The sequence below is a fragment of the Ursus americanus genome, chromosome 3 (genome assembly GCF_024610735.1).
Source record: "Ursus americanus isolate L20-20 chromosome 3, mUrsAme1.1.p, whole genome shotgun sequence".
Taxonomy (NCBI): Eukaryota; Metazoa; Chordata; class Mammalia; order Carnivora; family Ursidae; genus Ursus; species Ursus americanus.
The window spans coordinates 102,357,273-102,384,752 of record NC_142129.1 but is presented as its reverse complement, the minus strand read 5'-3'; the positions used below and the strand labels follow the sequence as shown (position 1 = coordinate 102,384,752).

At 45.4% G+C, this 27,480-nt stretch overlaps 1 protein-coding gene across 2 annotated transcripts in view; it reads left to right on the top strand.

The window, feature by feature from the left end:
- Window positions 1-27,480, top strand: part of VOPP1 (VOPP1 WW domain binding protein) — a 115,315-nt gene that overhangs the window by 46,131 nt on the left and 41,704 nt on the right. For both annotated transcript variants that reach the window (XM_087861238.1, XM_045788533.2), the window contains exon 2: window positions 803-861. In XM_087861238.1, the coding sequence (XP_087717364.1) occupies window positions 803-861 (59 nt within the window). The remainder of the gene's footprint in view (window positions 1-802; window positions 862-27,480) is intronic.

Here is a 27,480-nt window from a genome sequence, read left to right as displayed (position 1 = left end):
CCTGTTATCTTTCCTTGTCCTCCTCCGTGTCTCCTCCCTGGGACTGAGGGCAGGGGGAGCCGCTGATGCTGGAAAGTGAATCCTGATTTACAAAGTCTGGCAGATGGAGACCCCCACGGGGAGATCAGTGATTGAATTTAGCTTTTGGAATACTCTGAAATATAAAGATCTAGAAATGTTAAAAATGTGGGAAATACCTTTCAAAAATGAAAGTTGGAGGGAAATGGAAATATTTGTAATATTTTATTTTTAGCATATTTTAGATATTTGAACTATGGTACCATATGAATTTTAAAAAATGGATTGCCTTTAGTTTACCTTTTTAATGAATAACCTTTTTAATGCCCATATATTTACGGAAATAAAAGACTAGAAAAATTATAGGGAAATGTTTTCCTATGTTTTCTTTCCTTTTAAAAAATTAAAGAAATTAAAAAATCATTGTGGGGACACCTGGGTGGCTCAGTTGGTGAAGCGTCTGCCTTCGGCTCAGGTCATGATCCTGGGGTCCTGCGTCTGGCTCCCTCCTCAGTGGGGAGTTTGCTTCTCCCTCCCCCTCTGTCCCTTCCCCTGCTTATGCTTTCTCTCCCGTTCTCTCTCTCTCTCAAATAAATAAATTTAAAAAATCTTTTTTAAAAAAAAGTTGTCATGGGGTGGATCTCCCTCTGATTCTTTGTCTCCCCCACCCTCTGCTCTGCACACTTCGAGGTCTATCAGTTCATCCATCCTCGTGGCTTTTGTCAGATCTTTTTAACAATGTGCAGGTGACTTTCCACTGACAAAGTTTTTCTTCTGTTTTCAGTGCACAGAGGCCAAAAAACATTGCTGGTATTTTGAAGGACTCTATCCAACATATTATATGTAAGTATTTGCATTTTTCTGTTGGTTTGAGTCTGTGGTCACATCTTTCTCTGGGAATTATTTCTTTTGTAGGTGACAGGACTGGTTATAGGATTTGGGGAGGCCCATGCCCTTGGTCTCACCTGCCTCTGCTCACAGATGTGCGGGCCACCCGTCTGAGGACGCTTAGCCTGCTCAGACCACTGCCTTCGAGGGCAGCACGAAATACCAGCTGCCTTGTTCTGGGATACGTGTCCACTCATACATAATTGGTCAAAAGGCCAAGGTGTCTGAGCAGGGCCGGAGTTATGTTGGTCTACACAAATTTCCTAAGCAAAGGGAGCGGATGCAGGGGGAGTAGAATTCTGAACTTGAGCCAGATGGGAAAACGTTCTAAGGTCAGTTGCTGTGACTGTGTGTGTGTGCGTTGGCAGTGATCGGAAAGATCACCTGGCCCTGGGCCCCTCCCTAGTCAGGGACAGCCAGCCTCTCATGGCCCTTGGCTCCGAGCACTGCCTGGGTGCCTGCCAGTGTTACTCTCATTAAAGCATTATTGTATGTTACCCCTGTGGTTTTTATATTTTGTTTTGTTTCTTAGTTGGCTGAGTTAGTCACTGGCTGTGCTGACCACCTGCCTAGATGGTCAGATGAACTCTCCAGGTTATCAATTATTATTTTTATTGTGTTTTGAAGTTTCATAGGTTTTGAGAGGAATGCCCCAAGCTAATTTTTTCTGAAACTGTTATTTTTGGTAGTAAATTTTTATTTTATTTATGTATTTGACAGAGAGGGACAGCGAAAGACACAAGCAGGGGGAGTGGGAGAGGGAGAAGCAGGCTTCCCGCTGAGCAGGGAGCCCGATGCGGGGCTCTATCCCAGGACCCTGGGATCATGACCTGAGCCGAAGGCAGACGCTTAACGACAGCCACCCAGGCGCCCCCCAGTAGTAAATTTTGTAAAACCTGAGATCTTTCAGTAACGTATATAATTGTATTAGAGCAGAAACACTCTATATTTTACCATATAGAGAGATTGGACAGGAAATACCTGACAGTAGCAAAGAATGTTATTTCTTAATTGGCCAAGATGTACGTTTTTATTACCTGCCATTCTTGTTTAATTTTTGATCTGAAAGAGATCAGGTTAGGAGGAGAAAGTTGCCTGCCTGTGAGTGGGGACATACTGACAAGCAGGGGTCCCTAATGCCCCACATTGCGGAGTCCTGGCAGAAGGCCTCTGCAGCTGCAATAAGATAAAACCCACCTGGAAAATAAAGCAGCAGCATAAGGACTTTAATTACAGAGTTGTCAGCTTCAAGAAACATGGTTATGGGGTAGCATGGAGATAAAATATTTTGGTTCTTAGAACAATGTATATTCCTTGGTAAACTTTTGTGGTTTTGTTTGTTTGTTTTAGAGAGAGTGTGCCACAAGGGGACGGGGGAGGAGGAGGGAGGGAGAGGGAGAACCCTAAGCAGCCTCCATGCCCAGCGCAGAGCCCGGCATGAGGCTTGATCTCACGACCCGAGCCAAAATCAAGAGTTGGACGCATAACTGGCTGAGCCACCCAGGCACTCCTGAAAATAGATCTTTTTCAAATTGTTTTGTAGATCAGCTGATGAATCATTTCCTGGTGTTTTTAAAAAATATTTATTTATTTATTTATTTATTTATTTATTTATTTATTTATTTATTTATTTTAGAGAAAGAGAGAGCATGCCTGCAAATGAGCAGGAGAGCGTGGGGGGGGGGGGCGTGGGTAGGGCAGAGGGGCAGAGAGAGAGAGAATGACAAGTAGACTCTTTGATGAGTGTGAAGCCTGAGGCAAGCTGAGTGTCAGGACCCTGAGATCATGACCTGAGCCGATATCAAGAGTTGGTCGCCTAACCCAGTGAGCCGCCCAGGTGCTCCCATTTCTTGGTGTTTTAGAGTTTGGGAGTTGAAGGTTATTGTGGTCTTGTGTTTACTTGTGTGTTTGTTACTTTATTCATTTACTTATTCCCTCCATATTTGGGTAGGTTTTGTTTGTTTGTTTGTTTTTTGTATTGACGGAGAGCACAGAGACAAGCCCTGTTCGTGTCTTTAGTGTGGTTTGTCTGCTAGTTTGGTTTCCTCTCACCTCTCTTTACCAGTGGTGAGGGGGGTTCTAAACATTAGAAAGTAAAGTCACTCTATTATTAGAGTGCTGAAGCTAATATAAAAAGGTATAATAGTAACACTGAGAATTTACTATAGCCTAGGCAGTGTCCTGTGCCCCTTACTGAACCAATATCATTTAACCCCATAGCCGCTTGAAAACCCCAACCATACACACGAGTCTTCCTGATGTGACCTCTGATCTCTCCGTTCCCACTGCCTTCACCTGCATCCACACCTGTGTTAATGCTCTTCTGAAGCATTGCATATACTTTCTGTTTCATCCAGCTTTATTGAGATATAACTGATGTCTAACATTATGTAAATTTAAGGTGTGCAACATGTTGATTTGATATATATTGCAGAATGATTACCACCATAGCTTTAGCTAACCTCTCCATAATTGCCGTTTTTTTTTTTTGTGGTGAGAACACTTAGATTGACTCTCTTAGCAACTTTAAAGTCTATAATGCAGTATTGTTAACTATCATAACCATGCTGTACATGACATCCCCAGAACTTATTCATCTTGGAATTGGAAGTTTTTACTCTCTGACCCATGTCTCTTCGTTTCTCCCTGCCCCCCCCCCCCCCCGGCTCTGGTACCCACCACTCTACTCTTCTATGAGTTTGACTTTTTCAGATTCCACATGTAAGTGAGATCATATAGTGTCTTTTTCTGACTTACTTCACTTACCATGCCCTCGAGGTATATCCATTTTGTTACAAATGGCAGAATTTCCCTCTTTCCTGAGGGTGATTAATATCTCATTTTATGTGTGCATTACATCTTTTTAATGTATTCATCTGTTGATGGACATTTAGGTTGCTTCAATATCCTAGCTATTGTGAATAATAACAATGCCTCAGTGAACATGGGAGTGCAGATATCTCTTTAAGACCCTCTTTGCATTTCCTTTGCATGTTTAGTGACCAGTGGGATTGCTGGATTATATATTGTAATTTTATTTTTAATTTTTTGAGGACTCTCCATGCTGTTTTCCATAGTGGCTGTACCAGCTCACAATTCCAGCTGTGCATGGGGTTCCCTTGTCTCCACAGCATGACTGACAGTTATTATCTCTTATCTTTTTGATGATAGTCATTTTAACCGGTATGAGGTGGTACCTGTGTGTGGTTTTGATTTGCATTTCCCTGAGGATGAGTGGTGTTGAGCACTCTTTCATGTACTTGTTGGCCATTTGTTTGTCTTCTTTGGAAAACTGTCTATTCAGTTCTTCGGCCCGTTTTAATCAGATTATTACTATTAGTTATTTCCCCCTATTGAGTTGTAGGAGTTCCTTGTATATTTTGGTTGTTAGCCCCTTGTCTGATAACTGGTTTACACATCTTGTCTCCCCTCCCATATGTTGCCTTTTCATTTTGTTGATTGTTCCTTGTGCTTATAGTGGCTTTTCAGTTGATGTAGTATAGCCCTTTTGATCGATGTTTGCTTTTGCTGTTTGTGCTTTTGGTGTCAGATCCAAAAAAATTATTGCTAGGACAAATGTCGAGGAGCTTCTTCCCTATATTTTCTTCAAGGATTTTTAGTTTATCAGGTGTTATAAGTCCTTGATCCATTCCAAGTTAATTTTTGTGAGTGCTGTGATATAGAAATCCAATTTTATTGTTCTACAAGCATTTCTTCAGGTTTCGCAGCACCATTTGTTGAAGACACCATTCTTTTTGCACTGAGCATTGGCTCCCTTGTGAACTATTAGTTGACTATATATGGGGGGCTTATGTCCGTGCTCTGTATTCTGTTCTTATGGTCAATGTGTCTGTTTTTATGCTAGTACCATACTGTTTTCATTACTCTATCTTTATGGTATAGTTTGAAATCAGGAAGTATGATGCATCCAGTTTTGTTCTTTCTCAGGATTGCTTTGGCTATTCCCGATCTCTTGTTATGGCAAATTTTAGGATTGTTTTTTCTATTTCTGCAAAAAATGCCATTAGGTTTTGATAGGGTTTGCAATGAATATAGAGATGGCTTTCCAATGGGCCTTCTTTCATTCCCTTCTCTCATCAAATTCTCACTTCTTTCTAAATTACTGAGATTTTCATGTCACTTTCCTGCTTAAAAACGTCAGGAACAAAGTCTAAATTCTTAGCCACCTTTAAACACTAGATTTACAAGATATTTGTCTGGTTTTATCTTCTTTCTTTATTGTGAGTACCCTGAGGGCCGGGACCATGACGTCTGAATATTTGAATTCCCGATGCCTAAGACGTGCCTGGCAGCCAGCGGACCTCCCCGAAAGCTGAGTGGGTGCCTTTGTGTTCAGTCCCTCCCGTCGGCCGACGCGGACCCTGCAGGCAGCCTGCAGCGCTGCTAGTTCCCTGGCTGGCAGGCTCTTCGCTGGCTGGGAAGCCTTCCTTTAGGAGCCCTTGCTTGTCCTCCTTTGGGCTCTGATAGGGCATCTTGGGGGTTCTTCCCGCGGTGTGTGGCCTGAACGCGCCGCCGGGACTGTGTGTCTGTGTGGCCTGCGCGTGATGCCGGGACTGTGTGTCTGTGTGGCCTGTGTGCGCTGCCAGGACGCGCCCGCAGGACCGTTTCCCCGCTGCTTGACGCACTGCGTGGCGCCGGGCGTTCACTGCCAGGTTTGCACCCGGATTTCCTACCCGCTTCCTTCTCCCTGTTTTTAGGTACCGTGTTCTCGCACCTTTTCTTTTTCTTTTGCTTTTTTTCCTTTTTAAAGATTTTATTTATTTATTTGAGAGACCAGAGAGCACGTGGTGGGGGGGGCGGGGGGCAGGCAGAGGGACACGCAGTCTTCCCACCGAGCAGGGAGCCCGATGCGGGGCTCGATCCGCGGACCCCAGGACCAGGACCCGAGCAGCAGGCAGACGCCTCACTGACGGAGCCCCCCAGGCGCCCCTCTGGCACTTTCTCCTTGGTCATCGACTGTAAGTGCTCCAAGGTCCAGAAGATCAGCGCTCAGATATTTGCTCTATGACTTTCTTTTTAATCGAGGTGAAATTCGAGTAACCAACCTCTCCGCTTGGAAGCGAGCAGTTCAGTAGCACTTGGTAGCTTCACACTGTGATCCCGGCGCTGCCCTTGTCCAGCTGCTGACCTTCGGGCCGCTCGGCTCTGCTCTTTCCTGGCCTTTCGACCTGATCTCAGTGGGCGTGAGCGTGAGCGTGGACCTGGGTGTGCCGCCCGCGCCGTGTGTTGTCGGCACTGAAATCGTCGGCAGACACGCACACACGCCTCCAGGCCGTGTGGCGTCCCCTCTGTGCTGGCACAGGCTCGGCCTTCCACCAGCTCAGCTCACCACTCGCTGCCCCTGCGAGGTCTGCTTGCCGCTCTGCGTCCCGCTGCGGGAGAAGCGCAGTCCTGCAAGAGGGGGAGGGGAAGTGGCTGCGGTGTGTTGCACTGCATCCGCACGCAGGCGCCTGGAGGACAGGTGTGCTGCGCAGGTGATCGGCCCAGGATGATCCCGAGCCGAAGCCGAAGCACTCGGGCCTGTGCAGACATGGGGGCAGCTCTGCCGTCTCTGCAGTCAGCGCTGTCGTGCTTCCCATGGATGCGGCACAGGTGCTGGTGCTTAGGGCCGAGCTCCCCTCAGCGGGAGCCTGGACGTGCGGATCTCGAATCCAGGCCGCGCCACGTGCTCCCTGCGCTGGAGAGCGGACCGGCCTCACAGCACAGGGGTCGCGTGCAGCCGCTACGCCAGGGGCTCGGCTAGGTCCCCACACGCTGCGTGTGCGCGTGTGTGTGCGTGCGTGTGTGTGCATGTGGCTGGGAGACGGTGCTGGAGGCAGAGAGGGCACCTGTGCCCCAGGGAGCTGCGGGATGCTGATGTGTGACGGGGCACCTTTGACATTGCACTTAAAACCCATCAATTAACAGATCTCACTTTAAAGATACACTTCTGGTATATCCTGCCTTTCATTTCTTCTGGGTAAAGTGCTTTAGATGAGGTTCTTCAAAATAGATAATTTCTTAAAGTTGTGTTGACTCAAGATGGCGTCCTCATTCTGTGACAGGATTTTTTTCCCTGCAGAAAATATATTCCAAACGATACCTCAGTTTTGTGCCTATAATTTACCATGGGATGCATTAGGGAGAGAACATCTAGTTTGCAAATGTGTTTTAAAGATTTCGTTCTTATATTCAAAATCTAGTTTCATTTGTCTCACCAGAAATCCAGGACGGTGCTCCTACTTTTCCTGCTTCTCTACATGTTCCCGAATTTTATTCCAGCATTAAAGTCACCAAGCTAATAGAGGCTAGTTTTTAAAGATAATCAGGCTTCCACTGTAGCCACCTTGATGTACAAAATCACCATCGTCTGTTTGGATTTATTTATGCTAAATTATCTTCCTCTCACTGCCCTTTCCCTTCAGTCAGTTTTTTAAATTTCTTTCATTGGTTTTTTTTTTAACCTCTGTTGAGCTGGAAGCATGCATACATATATGTACAAACAAAATGTTCTCCTTATTTTTGAAGAAAAAGTCCCTTTGAAATACAGAGAAACAACACGTTTCAAATTCTTTTTTCCTTTCCCCCTACCCTTCACTCTACTACCTTTCTTTCTTATCTACCGGCTGCCCTTTCAAAAGCCTTTAATTAAAACGTGCCTTTTTTGTACTTTGGTTCAGAGCTTCCTAGTATCTCTTCCTAGCAACAGTATGATTTAAAAATAGCTGGGTGGTCATGTGGCCTCACCAAATTGGGTTCCTTCACTTTCATTCTCCACTTGAATTGTTCTTCTACCAAGGACTTGCTCATTCAACCCCCTTTGTCTACACAGCTTAAAACACGATGTGATCAGTAGGAGGCATGAGATGCGAAGATAAGAGAAGGACCTTGCCGAGGAGCCCTTTCCGGGTCTGTGGCAAGCACAGGGCCACACAGATCGGAGGGAGCACTCTTTCCTCCCTGTTTGTTTGGAGTCCAGAAAGTACTGCAATCTAAGGTGGCATTTATCTAAATGCAGCCTCACACCCTGGAGCTCACCGTGAGGCCCAGGTAGCTGCAGGAAGTGCTGAGTTCCTTGTGCCTTGTCTGGTGACTGCGAGCGGCTGGCCTGTCTCGGGCAGTGCACCCAGTACTCCTGAGTGTGCAAAGGGCAGCCATGCAGGGCAGGAGAGGTAGTTCTGGGCTCGCCTGCTCTCACCCACTGAGCAACTCGGCAGATCACGTGGCCTCTACGCCTTCGTTCTCCCGTTATAAAGTAGATGTGGTCACGGTAAGGACCGCATTCCGTCGCAGTCACGGTAGATACTGCTGTGCCTGTTCATAATGTGTGTATCATCCCTCGTATGTAGTTGCATTATGGCTTGGAGAGGGTCGGGGATCTGTGTCCATAGATGACAGGTGGGACCCCTGACTTCATGGACAAGGATCGCCGCCCTGAGGGACAGGAGGACTGGATGAGTTTGGCTCACTATGGGGCATGCTCTTGGTGATCTCAGAAGAGCCCTTCCCAGCCTGGCTCTAGTATCCAGAGGTTGGCACAAGGTGCCCTTGGTGCCTGAGTGGGTAGCACCATGGCCCCATAACTGACCCCTTCCTGGGTGGGGGATGGTAGGGGGGTACTCAGATCAGGAGCGGTGTCTCCCCTCTCTACAACAAGTGTCATCCTTTCTGCTAAGATTTGCAGCCTGAGGCTGGTCCCAGAGGCTCTCTTGCCCACAGCCGCCGTCTGTGAATGGACATGTATCTTCAAGGGTGGAGGTGGGAGATGGCATGGGTGGCAGAAGCAGGGGGAACATGTTCCAGTGCTGAGTCTATGATGGGCACGTAGATGGGTGAGTTTCCAGGTGTGGGGCCAGGGACCTCAAGGCCTTCTCCAAAGTTGACAGTGGTAGAAGAACATCATCTGGAGGGCTGGTGGGATCCCTGGCTCCGGCTCGCTCTCTAATGGTCACCAAGATCCACCCATGTTTCCACGTCTTCCTCAGACCAAGACAGAGCAGTGTGTCCCTGAGTTTTCCTAGACTGCTGCTGAAACCGGGCCCTCCACGGTGGGGAAATTGTGACGGAATTAATTATAATTCAAAGACTAAAAATGACAACAGCTAACATGTTTTGAGTGCTTCCTCTGTGCAGTGCCTGCTCTAAGGTTGTTATATGTATGATCCCCTCCAGAAAGCTTCTGATAATGGCCTCCCTTCATCTCTGTTTCAGCTGAGGGGCGTGTCTCCTTCTCTGGTCCTTTGGTCCCATGTTCCATCATCGTCACACTTAACTGTTGCCAGAGTAAAGCACCCATTGTCTCCTCCCTCCACTGGAAGTCTGTTGAGCACACAAGTTCTGTCTTGCTGACTTTCATGTCTCTGTGCTAACACAGGGCCTGACACAGAAGGCATTCAGTGCACATTTAGTAACCAAAACAAATGGTGGCCTCACTCTTGGGGAGGGCCAGAGTGAGTCACCGTCCATCTTTAGTGATGGAAGACATTTTAGGGACTGAAAGTCAAGACCCTCTCTAGTCCTGCTTGCCATTAGGTTGCTGTGTGATCATGGGCAAATCTCCTAATCTTTCTGGGTCCCAGTTTCCTATGCTAAGTAGTCTGCAAGGTCTCATCCTGCTTATTCTGTGACACCCTCCAGCTGTCTGTGCAAAACAATGTAGAGCGTAGGGAATAAAAGATGAATGACCCAAGTAGGCTTATGAATTGTAGCAGAAACAAGCCTGCAGATGTGGGATGGATTTTAGTTCATTCAGGGTCCACCCTTCTTGCCAAATACAAAACAACCACCTCATATTTTCTTTCAGAGGAGTGAGTTGTCTTTCTTCCGCAGGTCTTAGTATTGACACAACAGTAGGAAGAAAATGTTAATCACACAGTCAGCCGGTGGGGGGGATCTAGGAGCCTGTGACCACTCACTGATTCAGATTTTGAGGTTCCTAAGGCATCTTCCTAGGTGCTGAGCTGAAGCTTTGCAACAGTCAGGTACATGGATGTTAATTCAGACAATGACTTTTTTCATGTGATTTTAAACAAGCCAGAGAAAGCTTGTGGTTTAGATGTGCATATTTCCTGTTCTTGATGAATAGAAATGAATTTAGTAATTCTTTCCAGAAAATAGAGGGTAGGTTAGAAGTGGGTTGTTGTGCCTTCTTAACTAGACTTGTGACTTTGAAGTGAGATAACCTAGAGGCCCGCTGGAGAGTTGGCAGGTGGGAAAGGTTTGACCCCAAAGGTGGTCCTAGATTTATCTGTATTTTCTTAGAATACTCAGAACACCTTAAAACCATTCACCTAGTTTTACAAATGAAATAATTGGCAACAGGAGAGGTTAAGCCATTCACCTGGGCCTATGGCTTCTTGGAGGGCCTTTTGCCTAACTGGTCACATCTATGGCTGCCACCAGGCTGGAACAGAGATACAGAGCATTTGAATTCTAGATGTTCCGTTTGCTCACTTGTTTTAGCTTTGAGTTCAGATCTAAGTACCACTGAAGGAGACAATGTGGGGAAATTTCTCAGAAGTCAGCCCGACGGAGACTCAAGGGAGTCTCCACACCAAGTCACCACACCATGCCGAGCTCCAAGAAGAGAATGGAACGGGACATGTGGATGGAAAGCGCTTTGGTCAAATACAGAAGGAAGATAGGATACATGAAAGATAGTGAGTGAGTGCATTGTGCATTGTGAGTGATGGTCATGTGTCAGTCCTTCTAACATTTATGGAGTACCTGCTATTTCCACACCACCACTAAGGAGGAGGGAGTGAGGAGAGGGACCGTGGGAAGTAAAGATGAGGGGGCCAGGACCTGCCGTCCAGGAGGTCACGGTCCACGGCTTACCTAGCAGCAGCACGTGCCCAGGCCTGGGCAGAGCGGGTAGAGGCCGTTCCTTCTGGGACTGCTCTTTCCTTGCTAGTGTTTTTGACCAGGCCATTTTCAGGCCCTATTCCTGAGTCTCCCATTGGAGTGTTGAAGCGTCTTCTAAGGCACTCACATCATCCTGGTTTATTGTGTCTCTCTGGGTTCATTTTTCTGTTGTGAATAATTAATGGTGTGAGTGGATGGAGTGTTATTTGCAGATGTCAGACCAACATCCCAGAGAACAGGCTTTCTAGAGCCAGGCCAGGCTGGGCCACCTTACCTGCCTGCTAGACTTGGAGGTGCCAAGATCAGTTCCACGGGCTCTGAAACACAAGGCCGCGTCTGACGGCTAGGAGGTGCTGGTGTGCACCGCCCCTCCCTATTCTGTTTTTGGATCCTAAGACTTTTGGAGAGCTCCCTCTGGGCCAGGTCAGCTGGACTCCAGGTGGCCCGCTGGCTTCCCAGCAGCCCTGGGAACTTGAGGGATGTGCGGAGTGGAAAGGAGTGGTGGGGGAAGGGAGCAGGTGCATTCCTCTGCACGCCCATTTACCAAACTCTTGCTGTTCTGCTGTGGGGAAGCAGCTGAGCACAGCCTTTGCTTAGCAGCCTTGGAAGCGGAGGGGTCTGGTCTAGTCTAGGGACAGATATTCTAAGGAAGAAATGTTTCTTCTTTCTCTGTTCTGATTGTTGGCCTTATCAAGGAAGATCGCTGGTATGAGGTAGAGGCATTCTCTTGTCCTCAGATCAGGGAGAAATAGTTCCCTGATTATCTACCCTTAAGATCTGCAGACTCCTGCTGTGGTCTGAATGTTTGTGCCTCCCTCCCATTCATATGTTGAGTCCTAACCCCAAGGGTGATGGTATGAGGAAGTAAGGCCTTTGGGAAGTAGTTAGGTTCTGAGGGCTGAGCCCTGGTGAATGTTTTTATAGAAACTCTGGAGAGATCCCTTGCTTCTCCCACCAGGTACGGGAGGGCACAGCAAGAACTGACCAGCTATGAGCCAGAAAGAGGCCCCCGGAGAACGTGATCAGGGTGGTTATCTAGGACTTCCCAGGCTCCACAACCGGGAGACAGGAATTGACGTTGTCTGTCAGCCACCCGGTCAGTAGTATTTTGTTAGAGTAACCCAGACGAACAGACAACCCGACAGTGTCATGTTTCAGTGTGCATTGTGTAACTTGATTCTGAGTTTACGTATTGCACGTCCTCTTCCAAATCAGTGTACGAAGCAACCTCAGTGTTTTTCATAATAGAGAGCGTGGGGAGGTACCACAATTCCCACATTTCCCTGTAATCATGGCGCATTCAGGTAGTGTCCATTCTGTTTTGCTTTTACTATTGAAGGTCCAACTTTCATTTCTAATTTTCTAAAATTTAAGACAGTACTTAAAAGTAAATTCTTTATTGAAGTGTAGTTGACACACAGTGTTACATTAGTTTTAGATCTGCAAAATAGCGATTTGACGACTCTGTCTGCCAACTGCTACGCCCACCGCAAGTGCAACACAGGATAGGGTCCAGCTCCCACCTGCCCCACACAGCGCTGTGACGGTATCCATGACTGTGTTCCCTATGCTGTGCCTTCCATCCCGTGACTCATTCATTGTATAACTGTAATCCCACTCCCCCTCACCCATTTTTCGCATCCCAAATCCCTTTCCCCTCTGGCAACCATCAGTTTTTGCTCGGTATTTATGGGTCTGATTCTGCTTCTTGTTTTTCTTTGTGTTTGTTTTTTTGTTTTTTAGATTCTACATATGAGTGAAATCATATAGTATTTGTCTTTCTCTGACTTATTTCACTTAGCATAATACCTTCTAGGTCCATCCATATTGAATATTGTAAATAATGCTACAGTAAACAGGTGCATATATCTTTTCAAGTTAGTGTTTTTGTTTTCTTTGGGTAAATAACCGGTAGTGAAATTACTGGATCATATGGTAATTCTAGTTTTGATTTTTTGAGGACCCTCCATACTGTTCTCCACAGTGGCTGCACCAGTTTGCATTTCCACCAACAGCTTATGAGGGTTCTTTTTTCTTGTATCCTTGCCAACGCTTGTTATTTCTTGTGTTTGTGATTCTATCCGTTCTGACAGGTGTAAGGCAATATCTCATTGTGGTTTTGATTTGCATTTCCCTGATGATGAGTGATGTTGAGCATCTTTTCATGTCTCTGTTGGCCATTTATATGTCTTCTTTGGAAAAAATGTCTATTCAAGTTCTCTGCCCATTTTATAGTTGTAGTGTGTGTAGTGTGTGTGTGTGTGTGTGTGTGTTGAGTTGTAGAAGTTCTTTATATAGTTTGGATTTTAACCCCTTGTTGGATATATCATTTACAAATGTCTTTTCCATTCAGTGAGTTTGCTTTTTCATTTTGTTGATGCTTTCCTTGGCTGTGCAAAAGCTTTTATTTTGGTGTAGTACCAATCGTTTACGTTTCCTTTTGTTTCCCTTGACTGGAAAGACATATCTGGGAAACTGTTGCTAAGGCCAACATCAAAGAGATTATTGCCTGTGTTTTCTTATAGGAGTTTTATGGTTTCAGGTCTCACACTTAGGTCTCTAATCCACTTTGAGTTTATTTATCAGTATGGTGTAAGAAAGGGTCCAGTTTACTTCTTTTGCATGTAGCTGTCCAGTTTTCTCAACACCATTCACTGAAGAAACGGTCTTTTCGCCCATGTATATTCTTGCCTTCTTACAGATTAATTAACCATATAAGTATGGGTTTATTCCTGCACTCTCTAGTCTGTTTTTGTGCCAATACCGTACTGTTTTGATTATTATAGCTTTGTAGTGTATCTGGAAATCTGGGATTGTGATACCCCCAGCTTTGTTCCTTTTTTCTCAAGACTATTTTGGTGATTTTTTTTAATGTCTCTTTTGTGTCTTTTTTGGTTCCATACAAATTTTAGGATTATATATTCTAGTTCTGTGAAAAATATTGGTATTTTGATGGGGATTGCATTGAATCTATATATTGCTTTGTGTAGTTTGGACATTCACTATTAATTCTTCCAATTCATGAGCATTATATGTACTTTTCATTTTTTTGTGTTGTCTTTATTTCATCAGTGTTTTGTAGTTTTCAGAGTACAGGTCTTTCACTTTCTTGGTTAGGTTTATTCCTAGTTATCTTATTCTTTTTGGTGCAGTTGTAAATGGAATTTTTTCTTCATTTCTCTTTCTGCTTCTTCATTATCAGTGTGCAGAAATGCGACATATCTCTGTATTAATTCTGTATCCTTCAACTTTACTGAATTCATTTATTCTAATAGGTTTTTTTTTTTTTTTTGGAGGAGTCATTAGGGTTTTCTTTATATCTACATATAACTTCTTTACTTATTCCTTATCAACTTGGATACCTTTTATTTCTTTTTCCTGTCTGATTGCTGTGGCTAGGACTTCCAGTACTATGTGGAATGAAAGTGGTAAAAGTGGACATCCTTATCTTCGAGGAAAAGCTCTCAGGTTTTCTCCATGGAGTATGATGTTAGCTGTGGATTGTATGGCCTTTATTATGTTGAGCTATGTCCCCTCTAAACCCACTTTGTTGAGAGTTTTTATCATAAACAAATCTTGAATTTTGTCAAATGCTTTTTTTTTACATGTATTGAGATGATCATATGATTTTTTTTTTTTAAAGATTTTATTTATTTATTCGACAGAGATAGAGACAGCCAGCGAGAGAGGGAACACAAGCAGGGGGAGTGGGAGAGGAAGAAGCAGGCTCATAGCAGAGGAGCCTGATGTGGGGCTCAATCCTACAACACCGAGATCACGCCCTGAGCCGAAGGCAGACGCCTAACCGCTGTGCCACCCAGGCGCCCCGATCATATGATTTTTTTATCCTTCATTTTGTTAACGTGGTATATCACAGATTCATTTGCGGATGTTGAATCATCCTTGCACCCCCAGAATAAATCCCACTAGATCATGGTGAATGATCCTTTTAATGTATTGTTGAGTGTGGTTTGCTAATATTTTGTTGAGAGTTTTTACGTCTATGTTCATCACAGATATTGGCCTGTAGTTTTCTTATTTAGCAGTGCCCTTGTCTGGTTTTGGTGTCAGGGTAATGCTGACTTCGTAGAATATATTTGGAAGCTTTCCTTCCTCTTACTTTTTTGGACCAGCTTGGAGAATAAAATGTTTCATAGAATTTACTTGTAAATCCATCTGGTCCTGGACTTTTGTTTGTTGGAGTTTTCTGATTATTGATTCAATTTCATTACCAGTATTGGTCTGTTCAGATTTTCTGTTTCTTTGAAATTTCAGTTTTGGAAGATTGTATGTTTCTAGGAATTTATCCTTTCTTCTAGGTTGTCCAGTTTGTTGGCATATAATTTTTCATAGCAGTCTTTTATAAACCTTTGCATTTCTGTGGTGTCTGTTGTTACTTCGCTTTCATTTCTGATTTTATTTAAGACCTCTCTCTTGTTTTTTTTCTTGAGGAATCTTGCTAAAGGTTTATCAATTTTGTTTATCTTTTCAAAGAACCAGTTTTTGCTTTCATTGATCTTTTCTGTTGTTCTTTTTAGTTTCTAGTTCATTTATTTATTCTCTGATCTTTATTATTTCCTTCCTTCTACTGACTTGGGCATTGTTTTTTTTGTTTTGTTTTTTGTTTTTTTACCCTAGTGTCTTTAGATGTAAGGTTAGATTTTTTATTTGAGATTTTCCTTATTTCTTGAGGGAGGCCTTTATCACTATAAATTCCTCTCAGAACTGCTTTCACTGCATCCCAAAGATTATGGACCATTGTATTGTCATTTTTATTTGTCTCCATGTATCTTTTTTCTCTTTGATTTCTTCATTGACCCAATGGTTGTTTAATAGTATGCTGTTTATTCTCCAAGTGTGTGTGTGTTTTCCATTATTTTTTCTTGTAATTGATTTCTAGTTCATACTGTTGTGGTCAGAAGAAATGCACTATGTGATTTCAGTATTCTTCAATTTATGGAGATTTGTTTTGTGGCCTAACATGTGAGTTATCCTAGAGAATAGTCCATGTAAACAAATATTTAAATAATTCATTCAATAGCAAAAATGGATTTGAGTAGACATAAGGCTACTTTATGTAGCCTTTAAAATTCTATTTAGTATCATGTGTTAAAAAATTAACCAAGGCACATTAGAATTCTTAAGAGTCTATTTGAGTAAACATAGGTTCGAATTGGGCGGTCTCACAGTGGAAGTAGTTAGGAGCACTCCACCAACAGGAGCTTGGGGCAAGGATTTTATAGAGAAGCAGGGCAAGGAAATTATTTAATTGGCTGTAGTTTGAGTGGGTGCATTATTTGGGAAACCCTAGCTGACTGTTTGTGAGTGGTTGTTCTTAGCCTTGAGGCATTTACAGGAATTGACTTTGGCTAGGTTTTGGTTTGCTTACAAAGGCTCTAATGCCACCTCAGTCTAATGGCCTCTTTGATTCTTTCAGCAGATGTTTTGTATATTTCAGTGCAGATTCTGCTTGGTCGTTTTATATAATACATGGTATTGCTATCTTATCATTCGTGAATGCAAATGGTTCTGAGTTCTCCACGTATCTGGTCCCAGGAGTTTGGAGAAAGGAATTTACTGTGCCCCACTACTCAATAAACATTTTTTACATACTGTATCTTTATGCGCTAGAACTTATTTTTGTCATGGGATGATTTTGCAAAAATAGAATTGTGTTAGCAAAGGTTAAGCTTATTTTATATTTTAATAAACACTGCCAGACTAACCTCCCAGAAGCTGTCATGATGTAGCCAGCCAAGTGCATAGGAGACACTGGTCTCTAACCAACCTCACCAGCCCTGGGTGTAATACTGTAATCAAAGTGCCGTTTGTACTCTGTGCTCATGTTAGTCACTGTGCTGTTCCCTTTGAGGGAGTCTCTGTTCTGCTGCATTGTCACTTCAGCTTAAGGCAAAACACTTGTGATGTGCCGGGAACCATGCTAGGCACCTGGGCAGTAAAAGGAATGAGATAAGATTACTTTTAAGCTCAGGGTCCAGTGTGGAGGACAGATGCTGTTAGCAGTGCACGTGAGGAGAGCTGTACAGATGGAGATCCAGCAAAGGGAGGATCAGTGTGTGGGGACGAATGAGGGGACAGCATTAGGGAAGACTTCACAGAACTGACCTTGGAAGGGTGGGGAGCAGTTTCAGAGGCATGGTGGAGGCATAAGCCACAGAAGTGTGAAGATGCATCATATACTTGGGGAACCATGAGGCTAGAGTTTAGGCTGCCTGGCAGGTGTCAGGAGATGAGATGGAAAGAGAAGGTGAGGCTCCCTGAGAAGAGTCTGCGTGGTTGAGACTTCTGTACAGTGCAGCAGCTTGTGCAGGTGTCAGAAGAGAGCAGGGGTGAGAGGTGGAGACAGGAAGTGAGGAGGTTGTTGTGTAGTTAGGGCAGAATAGGGAAGGTCTGACTCGGTGAGGCTGGAGCTAACCAACACAGAGGTGGGCTTAAGTAGTATTTCACAGAAGCTGTGGGGAGAAAGGGACTCAGTTACTCAGAGATTTCTAGTTGGGCAGACAGTGAGAGAGACCATAAAGACAGCAGGTTGAGGGAGGAATTCAGCAGAAGAGGGAGTGGAGGATGTCAGCTATGTGCATGTTGAGTTTGAAGTTCTCGCAGAACATCCCGGAAGTACGGACGGTGGAGGCTTTGTTCTTGCAACTCAGGAGGAGTTCCAGAGACAGAGTGTAGACTGAAGAGTTCTGAGCATGTAAATAATAGTTGACCAACTCAAGTAAAAGTAAAGCTGAGAAAGTAAGCCAGGCGTCAGCCTGACTCTAACTTTCATGATTTTTGAGCTAATGGGTACTAGAATCTGTCTGCTTTCAAGATTTTATTGGCAAATTCATATCATTCCATTTTTATTTTCCATGCCTGTGTTAATTCAATAAGATGAAATTTATTATCAGATTTAAATTCTGTAAGATAATAGGAGAACTCCTGGTTTTCATTTTTCATATTAACTCACTATTCTGGCCAGAATTTAGTTTCTCGATCTAAGAGCTAACGCAGAGCTACAGGGAATAAACTGTTTGTTCTTCAGGATAGAGTTGAATAAACTGATTTTAAGTGATCAGCAATTTGCTGAGAGGAGAAGAGAGGAGAAACCACTATCCCGGAGACACAAGGTTAGAGTCTCCAAACTTGGAGTTAGCAAAGGTCAGCAGTAGTTGCAGCCTCTTGGTCGGTTTGACCTCATCTCCTCACCTCGGCTCCAGGTGCACCTGCTCTGAGGCAGCGGTGATTCCAGGGCCAGATGGCCGGGGAATCAGCCCTTTGTCACCCTTTTAATCTGTTAATTTTAGAACTTATGGTAAGCATTTATAGTATTTTCTCCCAGAGTAAACGGAAAGGTAAAAATTCCCTAGGTAAATCCCATATGCCTACTAAGTACAACCAGTTCTAGTTTATTTAAGTTTGTGATGTTCTCTAGTACAGGATGTGTCTGTGGAGGAGAAGCTCACAGGGCAGCCGTCCTTCCCACCCTCAGAGTCTTACAGTTCGTTTTCGTCAGAGTCACTGTGGTCTCCTCGTTAAGTCCCAGAGATGTTTGACTTTGCCATGAGGTGTGTCAACCAGATCAAAGGTAACAGATCCTCAGAATAGGACCTTGTGTCATCAAATAGGCACAGGGAGACCAGGTCACACCTGGGAGGCAAAGATGCTGACATACTAGCCGAGGTTGAGAGAAAGAATGAACCATCAGTTCATCCTCAAGTCTGAAATTTTTCACTTGACAGCCAGATAAAAGGTTTAAAACCTGTGATTGGAGAGGTGAAAGTCCTTTAAAAAAAAGTCTTTTTCTCACAGATGTTCAGTATTGAAACTGATCATAATATGTCTGTTACTTTGGTTGTGATGGTTGTATCATGGGCGTTTGCATATGTCCAAACACCAAACCGCACATATTAAATATGTGAAGTTTTTGTATAACAATTATATCTCAATAAAACTTTTTTTTAATTGATCAGAAAAATCAAAACACCCACCTCGTGCTGCATGCCCTCATACACAGGCACTCACACGCACACGTATGCCCTGACTCATCACACCCTGCCCTCACTGGACTGGCTGGCCGCTAAGAGAGGAGTAAGAGACTAGAGGGCTCCAAATTTAGGTCATTGGTTCTTAGTCCTGGCTGTGTACCAGACTCGCCTGAGGAGAGAGTCCCACTGAAAGGCGTGGGTATTTTTTAAAGCTGCCCACTAATTGTAATATGAGCCAAAGCTGAGAGCCACTTTCCTGAGTGCTCCGCACTGTGAGCCCTTGGAGCCGTGGGGGCTCCTCCTGGACCTTGTCCTTTCCTATTTGCAGGGGAAACGTATTGCTGTTTCATTCAATGGAGAACTTTCCCATGGTGGGTTGGGGTCTTAAAGGCAAGCCAGAGGTATGATCTGCCATGTTCTGCCATCACAAGGCTGAAAATGAAAAATTACATTAAATCATATCATAAAAAAGCTTGCTGTAGGAAGGTAGAATTGGTGATGAGTAATAGATTTTAGGATGATAGACTCAATTTTGGGCCAGAGGTGGCTGTGCCTCATGGATAGGCATCTGGAACTGGGCTTCAGGGACTTAGTGGGAAGCCTGAGATGTCGCAGGGTCATGTATGACCTTGTTTAGGAGGGAAGAGGCAGGACTAGTCAGGATGTCTGTATGCTTAGGGAGCAAGCCGAGGTTTGCAGAGGGCATATGGGAAAGTGGAAGCCTCGGGAGAATCATCTAAAAGAGACTTCTAAAGGGTTGTTTTGTGATCGTTTACAACTCATTAGGGTTTGCCCCTCTAATGTCCTTTGCGGTTGGGCTGATTTCTTCAGAGAGACCATAGGACTGGGAGATTGTGACCCGAGAGTGTGCATGTTTCATTTGCGACATTGAATAGCCTCTCACACGATAGCTCAGCAATAAACAGGGAATTCTGATCTAAATAAATAGGCCAGTTCGGTGCATTTGTAACTGGTCTAAGAGCTGTACTTATAAAATTATGATTAATAAAATACCAGCATGGAAGGAAGATCTCTAGTGTGCTCACCATTTGCTCATCCTCAGTACTTTCTCACTCATTTGAGTGACAGTTGAAGGTGTGCTGTTGTAGGGAGAGGAGGTCTTGGATCCTTTCTTTCTTCTTTCCTTTCTAAGTGAGTATATAATTCAAATATCACTTTCTTTTTATCTGGGCAGTGAACTGATCTGATAGGTCAGCTAGGACAGCTGATTAGAAGACCACTTAGTGGCGGGTTGGCTCATGCCCCCACTCCTCCTGCATAGTGCTGTGTTAGGGCACACCCCTGCCCACCCCCCAACATTTCATGCAGCTAGGCCATGAATCCCTTACTTAGCAGGGTGGGCTTCTTTTTTTCTCTTCCTTTGATTTTCTTATTCCAGGCAGCCTGTTGATCTTTGGGAAGATCTCTGGTTCTAGACTTCAGCCTTAAGGTGTGGAGACAGTCCACTACATGTTCAGGCCCAAGCCTCATTCTCCACCTGACCTTACTGTGCTGTTACCAGACACTGCTGTGCCATGTCCTCGGCTGTAGGGTCGTTGCAGACGGGAGGAGCAGAATGGGCTGGGTCCCAAGAAAACTGGACTCAGATTCCTCATTTAAATGACAGAAAACTAGAAGGAATAGTGAATGCTTAGAGTGACAGAATGAGGTTCTGGAAGCTCCCAACTGACTGAAATAATAGACCAGATTTCAGACATGAAATTTAATTATACATAACTATTAGTCTGTATTTAGGTCCCGTAGCCCTACCGCAAAGGATGGGAAGACACAAGTACTGACTGGAAAAAGCCTGGAAGTTTTAGTTGATGGATTGTCATTATGATTCAGCTGTGTCATATGGTTGCTAAAAATGTTAATACTGTCGAAGGCTGTGGTAAATGTAAAAATGAGAGTGAATGGACATTCTCCCTGAGGACAGGAAATGGAGACTGTACGAAAATGTACTTAATACTTTCCTGGAGAAGGGAAGGCCCTGGAAACCAAGAGAATTCTTTCAGACATTGACAGGGCTACTTATTCTGTGATGGCACTGTAAGGCGGGACTAGGACCAGTGAGGGCTGGTCATGGATTCTGCATGAGGAAGAGTGCCCTGCAACCATGAAAGGCATGTACCTCAGGAGATCCTGCAGTGGGAGTGGACAGCCTCTTTGTGAGGAAGTGGGGAGGAAAGTCCATCATGGGCTGTGACCAGAGGCCAGAGTCCTCCCTACAAGGAAGGCACAGAGCTCTTGAAGCTCTTCTAAGGAGATGGGCCCAGGAGATACCCCAAGGGTGTTGGGTATGCTGAGGGTCAAGCTGACCTCTGCTCTGTCCCCCGGAGTTTTCCTTACCTTTTGGAGTTCTCTCCAAACCCTGTGGGGCTGTGTTTAGTTTTTCTAAGGAGTCCAATTTCTCACAGGTTATTGAGGATCTCTGATAATGCCGAATGTATTTCCTGATTCTAACTCAGTCAGTCCTTCTTCAGGCTTCTCCCTGTGCTTTGCTCTGTGGAAGCAAACAGATGATGATAGTAAAAGTAGTGTAAGAAGCAAGTCTAGATATCAAGATACATAAAGCATATAATTCAGGAGACCAGACCACCTGTCAAACTAAGAAACTTGGGATTGGACAAGGAAAATAAGTTGTATTGGCAGAAACTTAGAAGGAAAGGAATGCTTTGTTGAGACTTAATCCAGCGGGTAATGGAATAGATTGACCTTTTACATGACATGGTGTTGATGGGAATGGACTTAAAACTCGGCAGTTGTCATTTGTGAACCATGCCCTGTTCTCTATTGAACACTGAATAAGGTAACAGACCCCACAAACTCCATCTTTAGACCTCCAGTCGGAATACATAACTCATATTTTAGTTGTTCTACCGGATGCTGAGATGATTTTCCATGAATCCATTTAAATATAAATAACCATTTTACACATGAAAGAGTTAACGTATCAACATCTGGTCATTTGTCTTTACAACAAAGATTTTGCGACTTCATTAACATGGAACATTCCCTGCCCCAGTATGTTATCCTTTTCTGCTCTTGAATTCAGAATCAACAGCTAAGAAAGCACGTGTCCAGTGGCCAGACGCGCTTCCCTGCTGGACGGTGCCAGGTGTGACGTGTGCTGGCTTCTCAGACTTCCGAAACCCCCAAGGGTGCCATCCTGTTCTGTTTGCATTTAATCGCTGCTGTGACACGTTTCTAACTCCGCTCTGACGCTTCCATTTACATTGTGTATCCTCAGGACCTCAGCACCTGTCATTTACTGGGCGAGAGAGGCTGGACAGCCTCGTTCTGTCTCTTTCATGTACTTAATGACAAATTAACACCCCCTTCTCTGACCTCATCAGAAATTGATGTTTGGGTCCTGGGATACGGTGAGGAACACCTGGCTCCCAGGAAGCAGTTCCAGGGACCCGGTGCCGTTCTCCCATCTTTGAAGCAGTTGTGTGTGTTTCAGAGTCCCAGACTTAAAATTCGTTATGTTGAGGAGTGGATTTACTGCAAAGTAATGTTTGTTCCCTGCTACTGCAAGTCTGAGACGTGGCACACAGTAGAACGAGAAGGGAAATTCCATTCTGCTGTCTCCACCCTGATTTATTCTGCGTCCAGCTCGTGAAGGTAGTGGGCCTGGTTGGTCTGTGGCTTTTGGAACACCACTGCCATTTCAGCCTGGGCACGAGGAGTGCTAGACCTGACGTGTCAGATGACGGCTTGTTTAGTATGCCGGACTGCCTGTAATGTTCACGGCTTTTAATTCAGCTGCCTGTTACACTTAACTTTCCTTTTATAATCACAGCTGTTTGCAATGCCAGTAGGTGTGTTCTTAGGGCTCCAGTTTGCCAGCAGGTTCGCTGGAGGAGAAGTAGCAGAAAGAAAGAGGGTAATAGCGTTAGCCCATGCGTAATTACGTGCTCCTTCCAGAGGCTGGCACTCAGCGTCCACACTGGGAGCCAGTCCAGGATTGCCCATGAGCAGCAAGTGTGCTTGGCGTGAACGGAGCCTCAGCGAAACAAGGGAGCATGAAGGATGCTCTGTCTTGAGAAGTGAAAGCAGATAATCAGTTGACAACAAATATTTACTGCTAGTGTTCCAAATTTGGATCCCGAAAAGTAAGAGCTAGAGCACTTAGGTGTTGAGTCTTGCCGACAAAGAGTAATTTGAATTAGGAACTCAAAATCATGATACTTTTATCTCGATTCTCAGGCTGAGGGGAGTGTGTCTGTGTGTGTGTGCGCGCGTAGAATTTGAGAAAAGAGGCTTATAGAGGTTCACGTCTTATGCCTTTTTTTCTAACCTGGGAAATAGGATGCTGCAGGGGCTTAGGGTTCAAGGTACAAATGCTTGCTTGTAAGCATAGCTGTGAAGGGGAACCATTTTATCAAATTCAGCTCTTGAAAGAGGATCCATTTACCAAATGTTTATCCCTGTACCTGCTTTCCTTCTTTATACCAAGTGTACGTTTGCCAGAATTGGATGGACTCCCTGAGGATGCCTTCAGCTTGAACTGTGCCTGAGGCAGCTCTAGTTACAGTCAGGGGCAAAGCCCAGAGGGAGGGACACAGGAAACATCATGGCGTCAAGGGCAGTGGAGCAGCGGGGAGGTTAACAGTCTCATTTCTCTGAAGCTGCAAATATACGCCATCTCTGTTCTCCAGCCCTGCACAGCCACGTCCTGCCCTCCTTCAGGGGTGCTCCTAAGTAGGCAGGTGAGCAGGGGGCATTCCCACTTGAGACCTGCGTCTTCTAGAATTTGACCATTGCAAGGCATCTTTCAGTAGAATTAGGAGTAGAAATGCAATGGCCATTTGACCAGTACCACGCGGCAGATGTCATGGGGGACCTGAAGCAGACCTTAGCGCAGCACCGTTGACAGCAGGGAGTGACCTTCTCGTTGGGCCTGAGAGCTGCCCTCAACCTACCAGGAGGAGGAGCGGAGTTCCTCTAGGCCCAACAGTAGCTTGAGATGGTCCAGTCTGGGGCTTACACCACAGAAGCTTTGAGGTAAAGCCTCTTGTGTGGTGACCTGGGACACACATATCTGTGTGCGTGTATATGTGAGCAAAAGAGAAGTGTCACAGAACGGTTCTTACGTGTGATGCCCTCTGACTTTTTTAAATCAGTCTTCACCTTTATAAAATGGATGTCACAGCCTACCAACTTGATGTCACAGTCCACCATGGGTCACAGCTGTTGAAAGACACCGTTCTGATGTACAGTATTGTGCTGTGTAGGCATTTCAGGGAATCTTTGTGGTCAATGTACAGGTCCACGTTAGAGAACCCCTACACGCATTATTAAAGAACGGTTGCTGAACTTCTATCTGTAAGGCTCTGTCCCAGGGTCCCGCTGCCACGTGCCTGAGGATTCTATGCTTGGTTCACATTGTCTCAGTTCCTGTGGTCTTGCTGAATATCCCTCCTCTCCCTCCCACTTCCTCGGGCCTTGATTTGCCCTCTGGGGATGGCTCTCACCACATTAAACTTCACTTCACCTGCTACATTTTCTCAGCCTGTCTTGCTAGTTCTCACACATCCCTTCACTGCCTTGCTTCTCTGTGTCTTCCAGTTGGTTCATTCACGTGAGCTAAGCGGTTGTGGAGTCACTGTGAATGAGCCCAGTCAGCTCACACCATCACTGATGGCTTGGGCCGTAGCCGCGTGTAAAAGCAGGGCCGAGGAAGAGCAGGCAAACCAAGTGGGGACGAAGAAGTTACCTTGGGTCATGGAAGACTCCGTATTACCCGAGAGACAGTGTCTGGGCCACACACTTCCTTGAAATGCTGGCCAGGTCCATTCTCGGCATTAGCCGATAGTGTCCTGAACTGAAAGGAGGCATAATATCCCTAATGCCTTGTTTTCTGAGCTTATTTCAAACATGAGGCTAATAATACTTCCCTTGTGTGTGCATGCTCTGGGTGTTCAGTGAGACGGTGGGAGACCAGCTGACCTGGTATCTAGAATGTAAGAAGTCCTCGCATCCTGTACCCTTTGTTCTTGTTTGTAGTAGTATTCTGTTGCTATATGATAAATTTCTACAAAGTTAGCAGATTAAAACTACATATATTTATTATCTTATAATTCTCATACATCACAAGTCTGGGCACAGCATCCACTAGTGGGTCCTTCACGCTGGTTCTCAGAAAGCTGAAACCAGGAGTTGCTGGGTTGTGTCCTCAGCTGGGGCTTGGGTTCTCTTGCAAGTTCCTGCAGGTTGTTGGCAGAAGTCAGTTCCTGTGGTTGTCGGGCTGAATTCCCTTGCTGGCCGGTTGGGGGTTGCACCCAGCTCCTGGAGGCCACATGGCCCTCTCACAGCACAGCAGCTGCTTGTTAAAGCCAGCAGGGGTGTCTTTGTTACACACCACCTCATGGAGCATTCCCTGATTGTGGCGTGGCCGTTCCGCCATATTCATGGGACCCTCCGCACTCAAGGGGAGAGGATCGTGTAGGCCATGTACACCAAGGGGCGGGGATGTTGGGGCCATCTTTGAATCCTGCCCATCACATTATCACATTTATCTTGAATCTAACATAATTGCTGAGGATTCTTTTCTTTACAGATTCATGATAGAAAATAGTTTAATCTCCTTTGTTTACTGTTACTTGTTTGAACTCCACGTACCCTAAAAGCAGGAAGTCCTATTTCTCCCTTGAATGCTCCCGTCTTCTCCCACACGGATGTGTGGGCACGCACACACACACACACACACGCACACTAGTTACCCGAGACCACTGGGACTCATTAAGGAGGACGGCACCAAGGACTTGCTGTGCACAGCGCCAGGCGTCTCGTGAGCAGACTATGCTGTCTGGGAGCTGTTGGGTCCTTGCTGGCCCAGCCCTGGCCCGGATTCCCTGCTCACGCCACCCCAGTCCCCTGCACTAGGCACTTCCTCTTGCAGTCTGTGCTTAGCCGCTCTTTTCCACAAGGCAGCCCCCGTGTCTGCAGCTAGGGCTGCGGCCAGCAACGCTGCACCACCACGGAGGTCCTCGTGCCAGCCCAGGGCATTGCCAGGTTGCATTTCTGCGTGGAGTCTGCTCAGATGTCACCTCTGTGAGTCCTCTCTGAACAGCCTGTTAAACTTGTATTACCTACCACCCCCTCTTGCTTGCTTTCAACCTGCCAGCTTCTGCTTTATTTTTCACCAAATTGCCATCCAACACAGTTCACATTTTTCTTGCTTGTGTGTCTTTCTCTTCTAGAAAGAAAGCTCCTCCAGGGCAGGACTTCTGTCTGGCTTTTCATTGCTCCACCCCCAGGATCCAGCACAGAAACACGTTCCTAGTACCGTGATGGCTTTTTGATGGATGCATAGGTTGTAAGAATCAGCAGCATTTTTAAATTTTGTAACTCAGGTATAATTCATACAGTGTTCTATCCGTTCCAGGTGTACAGTCTAATGATTCAGCAGTTCCACACATTACTCTGTGCCCATCAGGATAACGTGCTCGTCATCTCCACCACCTGCCCCCAGCCCCCTGCCTACCTCCCCTCTGGCGACCACCAGTCTGTTCTCCGTAGTTAAGAGTCTGTTTTGTGTTTGTCTCTTGTTTTCTTTGTTTGACTAGCAGCATTTTTAAGTACACACTTCAGTGCTCTGCTATTTGTTGGTTGACTAAAGCAAGTTAAACAGATGACCTTCTGTCACCAACTTACGGGAGCGTCTCACGGAAATCATAGCAAGTTCCACCGCGTACGTACAAGTTCGTGCCTGTGGGCTGCGGGAGGACTGGGCGTGGACGCGTCTGCATCGTGTGGAGAGCGCGTGTGTGTGGTTCTGCTTCTGGTTCTGCTGGTGGCGGTGGCTCAGCAGGAGTCTCTCTCAGCTCAGTTTGTCCTTGAAATGACAGAGGGTTTAGCTGCAGTTCGGTGCCAGGTATTTAGAAAGATAGACACAAGCCCTGGGAGCCAACCAAGGAGAAACGGCGTCGGAGCTCAGGTTTGCTGAGTTTCACTTAACTCATAACTCTCCATCTTAACTAGTTTTCACGAAGATTTCCTAGGGAGCTATTTTCTACACATTTTTCTTCATAAAACAAGCCAATTTGTACTGGAATTATCTACAAATTCAGTGTCCAAGATCCTGGATCAAACTGTACATTTCTCCAGCTATTTTCTTTTAAGAGAAGAAAACTGGCAGGAACCTGGATCACAAGATCATTAATGTTCCTGAGAAACAGCCCACCCTGCTCCCTTCCCCCACCTGCCCCCACGTGGACTCGAGTCACTGTGGTGAGAGTTTGTCTATAAACACCAATGCGCAGAACCAAGGGACTTAGCTTCCATAGTAGGCCAAAAACAGGTGGGGGGGGTGGAATGTTAAAGTCCGCACTGAGTCCCGAGGGCCTTGGACAGGCAGCAATTCCAGGGGAGGCACAGCCCCTGAGCACCCCTGAGCCCTGCAGAGTCCCCAGCCTCAGGCACTGTGGAGGGGGCAGGGGCAGCAAGAGCAAGGACAGTCCCATCAGCAGACTGTATAAGGATGATGAACTTCGAGCAGCACTGTTAAGGGGTCCCGCCCTCCCACGCATTTTACTGGGAAACTGTGAAAACTCAATTATGGGAAACTGTGGCTCACAGAGGTTGAGTCACTTGTGAGAAGTCGCACAGCCATGATGTGGCCAGACCAGGACTAACCCTCCTATGTCATCTGATGTCCTGACCTCTGCTTTTAACCTCACTGGACTTGTCGGTACATCCGGCCATCCTC